General features: G+C 51.8%; 1 protein-coding gene across 1 annotated transcript; it reads right to left on the bottom strand.

The window, feature by feature from the left end:
- Positions 1–3,448: 3,448 nt before the first annotated feature.
- On the bottom strand, positions 3,449–4,942 carry LOC136517233 (AP2/ERF and B3 domain-containing protein Os05g0549800-like). Its single transcript, XM_066510763.1, has one exon. It carries the CDS (start codon positions 4,939–4,941, stop codon positions 3,583–3,585), a length of 1,359 nt encoding a protein of 452 aa, XP_066366860.1. The 5' UTR covers position 4,942; the 3' UTR covers positions 3,449–3,582.
- Between the last annotated feature and the right edge of the window lie 844 nt (positions 4,943–5,786).

The following is a 5,786-nucleotide window of genomic DNA, read 5'->3' as shown; positions in this document are numbered from 1 at the left end:
GGTATCCTAGCCTATTGTTGCATTGTCTCTTATCAAACTGGGGGAAATAAGTGTAAATGTTGTGCCAGCCAGCAGTGGTGAGACCCTGTTGAGTGAAGTTACACTTTTCCTTCTCTTGAAGGCAATGGTCCAGCGGCAGCTTGGTTTCATCCACGGTCCAAGTTGCACGCTTAGGAGGCATCTATTGGAACGTAGAAGGGCTAATGTCGATTGTGGCTGGACATGCTAATGGTACCGAAAAACCTAAAGGATTGAAACGAAATAACAAAAACACGATGCAATGGTCACAATTGTGTACTTGCCTTGATTTCATGCTCCAGGCGCTTGGAACGCAAGTTGTACCGGGGGGTTTCCGGCGGGGAGCAGGATCCTGTTGACGATGGTGCCAGTATATATACTTCGAAAGAACACACCTACATGATAAACAAGTTCTCATGTCAGAGCTAAATGCTGACCAAAGTACTCCCATGCAAATGTATCTTTTTCCGAATAGGAACTCTATGTATTTTGTACAAACATCAGATTATTCAAGTAACAAAAGAAGTAAGGGAATTAATGTGACTATATCAAAAGAAGTAAGGACATCAGTAGTACTGAACAGCTGCTGAGTAGCTCAAATGACGCATACAGGCTACCATTTCCACTGGGGAAACCTACTGAATGCAATGGACACAGATGTACAACTCACCCATCATTGGTTTACATGACCAACAAGGGGAGGCAAGTGTAAATGGAACCCTAACCCAGTGGATCTGATAGCGGCATGCAAAAATGGGATAGCAGTAGAGGGAAGCAAACCGAAAATACCGTGGTGGGGCGGCGGAAGCTGGAGGAGGTGACGGATCCGGTGCCATGGAAGGCGGATCTCCCGTCGGCGGCGTCGAATCGCCTGGATTTGGTTTGGGAGACGGCTACAGCTCGGAGAAGGCGCCGGATCCGGTGCCGTGGAAGGTGGATCTCGCCTTCGTTCGCTGTGAAAAGGGATGGGACGGGTTTGCGATGGATGGCGTCCGGCGGCGATGCGGGACCAGCGGCGCGGGCGAAGGCGACAAGGGAGAGCGAGTTAGGATGGCGGCAGCTAGGAGCGGTGGAAACCTAAGCGCGCCACCGAATGAGACGGGAGAGAGAGTGGGATGGCGGAACCTGAATATTGTAGGGACGGCGGAAGCGGGAGGAGGCGGATCCGGTGCCATGGAAGGCGGATCTGCCGCCGGCGACGACGAGACGGCTGGATCTGGTTTGCCAGACGGCTCGGAGAAGGCACCGCCGAAGCAGAACCTACGACACGGGCCATGTGGATGTCGCCTTCGTTCTCTGGGAACAGGGATGGGAGGGGTGTACGACAGACGGCGGCCGGCGGCGACGAGGGACCAGCGGCGCGGGCGAAGGCGAGAAGGGCGAGTGAGTGAGGAGCGCGGCAGCTGGGAGCTCTGGAAACCTAAGCGCGCGACCGAATGAGACGGGAGAGAGACTGGGATGGCGGCAGCTGAATTCTCTAGACCAGCCGAACGGCTGCTCCGCGCCTAGGTCATAGTGCTCAAACCAGCTCCAGCCGGTTCAGCCGCGTACTCGACCAGCCGAACGAGGCCTAATTCTCGAGAAGGGAGATTTCCAAGGGCAACTATTAAGATCAAAAAGCAAGCTAATATAAATGGCATCTTTGGTTGAATAATCTTGACGTGTAAAATTAAGCGCGTGCACGGTGTGCACCACGTCATGTCGAGCATCCAATGCACAGATGGCGGCCATAGTTTATCTGTTTCGATCAGGATCGCAGCAGTCGGTGGAATTTACCTCGTCTCTATCCAAAGCCGGTCTAAAACCGTTGAACGTTGCTCGATCGTGTCTCTTCCCACTGGAATTTACCTCGCATCTGTCTATATAAATTAACTAAGATAAGATAGATATATTAGACGCATGACCGAACCATTTTTTTTGTTTTCAACTAGAATTTTAAAACCAGGAAGAAGAAAGTAAAACTACAAATAATAATATCATTGCTTATATATACTACATATTGCCAGCAACCTGCATTCTATAGAAACCCGCGTGCTTCGTTCCCAGATGCCACGCGCACTGTACGTTTTCTCCATCCGATCCCCATGTTCTTTCAATCCTATCCTATCGATCATCAAAGTCTCCAAACAGCTAAACGTACTTTCCGTTGCTTTCCGGCCGGCCAGTGGTGTAGTCTCAGCCTCTCAGGATAGCAAGATTCACAAGAAAGACATCTATCTCAGCTCACTGATCATCATCACCTTATTAACACTGTCCTGCGATGACCAGCTGAAAATTCGCAAACATTACATCGCACCCACACTGATCATGCATGTGTTGTGATGCAAAAGCTTGAAGAAGAGGACCATTAGCAAGGGGCACACATATGTCGAGAATATATATAGGCAGAGGCCACCATGAACTTTTGAACTTGCTGAAAATGACTACGCATGCAAAGCATGTATATATTGGTATTATTGGTGACACTACAATCAAAACAGCTTGTTATTGTTTGTACGTTCCCAGAGATATGATTCTTCTCTGTTGGTATTATCGGTGACCTTTATCTGGCTACCTAGCTAGCTATAGATATACATCGTCTCCCCTGTGAAATAACGTATATATGCCATTCATTCCACTTTATATATTTTCCGGGACATATGTCGATCGATCGTATCACATCACACTGTGGAGATATATCATCAGGTGCATGTATACATGCAATTATGGGGGCACCTCCCTCTCCCTTTCCTTTTCCGCGCTGGGATTGGGATCAGATAATTCGAGGAGCCTTTTTGCACTTCAGGTGATACATGCAATGCATCTGGGTGCAGGTGCAGCACACACCCATCACATCATATCTTAACCACATGGAAGCGCCAGAACAAGGGAGTCAAATTTCCAGCACATATATATCCTATGTAGGAGCTGAGAAGCCACAACATACGAGTCTGTCTACCACACAACTATATGTTTTATGCAGTTTCAACATATAATTTTTTTTATTATAGAATTAAGATCCAACAACTTTCACATTTTTTCTATCTCTAGACAATCAAAGATCCACATATCAATTTTTTCTATAAAAAGACGAGGAGGAGGAGGAGAGGCTGAAGTCGGATCCGCCGCCGTCGCCGGCACGGGCGCAACCGCGCCATATATGGCCGGCGTAGGCCCTCCGGCGAGCAAGGGCGGGTCGCCCCACGCATGCTTGATCTGGAGTAGCGGCTGCGCCTCGTCCACCGCCGGCTGGGAGGACTACGGGGCCGCGTGGGGGCAGCAGGCCGCAGCAGGCCGGGGAGGCATGGGCGTGGTGGCTCCATGCACGCCGGTTATGACATACGGGCTCTAGACGTCATATATGTGTATATATATATATCTTTTTTTTTTTGTTAAAACGAATATACGTTGTATAGCATTTATGCAATGATAAAGAAGAAACTAAACAAAATGAACAATCCAAGGATGAGATCAGATGAATGAAGGTTTAAAAATGCAAGAGCTAGCTACCACCACCATGCATCTTATCATCATCCGAGAGCGAAGCAAGCAAGAGGAGGGATGGAGAGCAAAAACGTTAGCTAGCTAGGTCAGCGCGAAGTCTATGCATTGCTTCTTGAAAACCATGTGTACTGGAGTAGACGAGGCGATGGCGTCCCTAGCTCTCTTGTTCGCCACGGCCACCATCTCCTCCTGCTCCGGCGCCGCTACGACCGCTGGCCTCGGTGTCGTCGTGAGCAAGTCCACGCCGAAAAGCCTCACCGCCTTCACCGCGGGCGGTGTGGCCGTGGTCGTCGTCGCGATGACGAAGGGTGGTGCTGCCGTGGTCATCGTCTTGGGCTGGAGCTTGCAGTCGATGAAGAGCTGCTGCTTGCCGGCGGAGCGGTAGAACCTGACGGCGTCCCCGGCGTGGAGCCCCTTCTCCTTGACGAAGCGGCTCCACCCCTTTGTCAGCACGTAGCTCTGGCTGCTGTTCCAGTACGAGTACCGGAACCTCCACACCTTCCCGGTGGCGTCCTCGAAGTTGAGGAGCACGCCCTTGCACTCGCCGCCGCTGACCGCCGCCGCGGCGGCCGGGACCGGGAGCTGCAGCGGGAAGTGCTTCTCCGCGTGCTGCTTCGGTATCACTAGCCGGTTCAGCTTCCCCACGTCGCTCGGCGTCACCGTCTTGTCGAAGAGGTGCTCGCGCGCCGCCGAGGCCGCCGCGGACGACGACGATGCGGCGGGGTTGTTCTTGGCCGGCGGCGGCGAGGCCGCCGGGGATGCCGCGGCGAAGGTGCGCCGGTTCTGCGCGAGCTCCTCGCCGTAGGTGTGCTTGCGGAGCATGTCGACGACCTCGGTCTTGGACCGGGACGCGAGGAACCGGAGCTCCACGGCGGCGTCCGGGTCCGACTCAGCCAGCGGGCGGAAGTTAGTGACGGCGTCGCGGCCCCGGAACCGCTGCGCGGCCACGTCGTAGGCGCGCGCGGCCTCGGCCTCGCCCGTGAACGTGCCGAGCCACACGCGCTGGTGCCGCTCGTAGATCTGCGCGCCCCACCGCCCGTTGGGCTGCGGCACCACGCCCTTGTACTTGGACGACGGCAGCTTCCCGTTCCCGTTGACCCCGCCGCTGCCTCCGGCGGCGCGCCCCGCGCCGCCCGAGCCAGAGTCTGCCTCCGCGCCCGGCTCCGCCGCGTCCATCACCGCGCTGGCGCCGCTGCCCACGCGCTGTAGCGGCTTGCCGGTCGCCGCAGCCGGAGCCGGCGCCGGGTTCTTCCCCGTGGACGCGCCGCTGCTCGCGTCGTCCACCAGGCAGCTCACGCTGTCCATCCGATCACTACTACACCCACGCGAAAGGGAGATGCTTTGGGGAAGATTCAGTTCAAGGAGCGGAAATGGTGGGGGGAGGACAAGTGAAGGGTGTGTGCGTGTGATATATAGTGGGGGAAGGTCCAGGTGTGGCATAACACTAAAGTATACATGGGCATATGTTCTTTTTTTTGTTGTGTTTTATTAAATAACAATATATGGCTTTTTATGTAGAACATGATAATTTTTTGATGGACTGATTATTAGTTAGTATAATATGTGTGTCATGGACTCATGCATGGGTGTATGTGTATACCTCATGGGCTTGTGTTGGTGTGGGTCAACTCAAAGTGAAGATGATGTGATGGTGGCATGGTGCACCCCAGTGGCCATGCATACATGGTCTCACTGTCACTGATATTACTCGTGTAATTATCCTTGCCTTTTTTTGTTTTCATTATATTTCCTTTTTTGAGAGAGCTGAGATTTTTCAATTTTTTTGTGTGTACATGCATGCTTGGCTTCTGATGTTGCTCTAGCATTTGGGAGGAAAAGTAAAAGAAAGCCTGGAATATCTCTGTCTCTATATTAGTGCTGCTAGCTACTAGTCATGTTTGGCGATTATGCTCCTGCAACTGCTGGCGCAGGTCTTCGTGATGGTAAATGGTGATCGTGACGGCGTGGTAGAATTTTCAGGACTTTCTAGAGGATGGATATGCATCAATCGCTGCGTCAACAGTGCTCTTGACTCCAAGATTTACCTCAATATTCACTGTCTACACATATTCATGGCTTTGACTCAATTACCCGAAATGCCCCTCGTTGCTTTTGTTGTTTTTTTTCCATGAGACTCTACAGCTCTAATGGTACCAACCATTACTGCTTCTTTTTTAGTTAACATAAAATTGTTGGGCTTCAAACTTCTTCGTAGAAGAGGAATTAGATCATGATTATTACGAAATCAACTCGAGTTCAAAACAAAAAAAAGGTGCTTGACACTA

The sequence above is a fragment of the Miscanthus floridulus genome, chromosome 17 (assembly GCF_019320115.1).
Source record: "Miscanthus floridulus cultivar M001 chromosome 17, ASM1932011v1, whole genome shotgun sequence".
NCBI classification, from domain to species: Eukaryota; Viridiplantae; Streptophyta; class Magnoliopsida; order Poales; family Poaceae; genus Miscanthus; species Miscanthus floridulus.
Note: the sequence above shows the minus strand (reverse complement) of the source record. Positions and strands in the feature narration are given on the sequence as shown.

Coding starts and splice junctions, on each gene's coding strand:
- LOC136517233 (XM_066510763.1), bottom strand. CDS start 4,941: ATGCCACACCTGGACCTTCCCCCACTATATATCACACGCACACACCCT.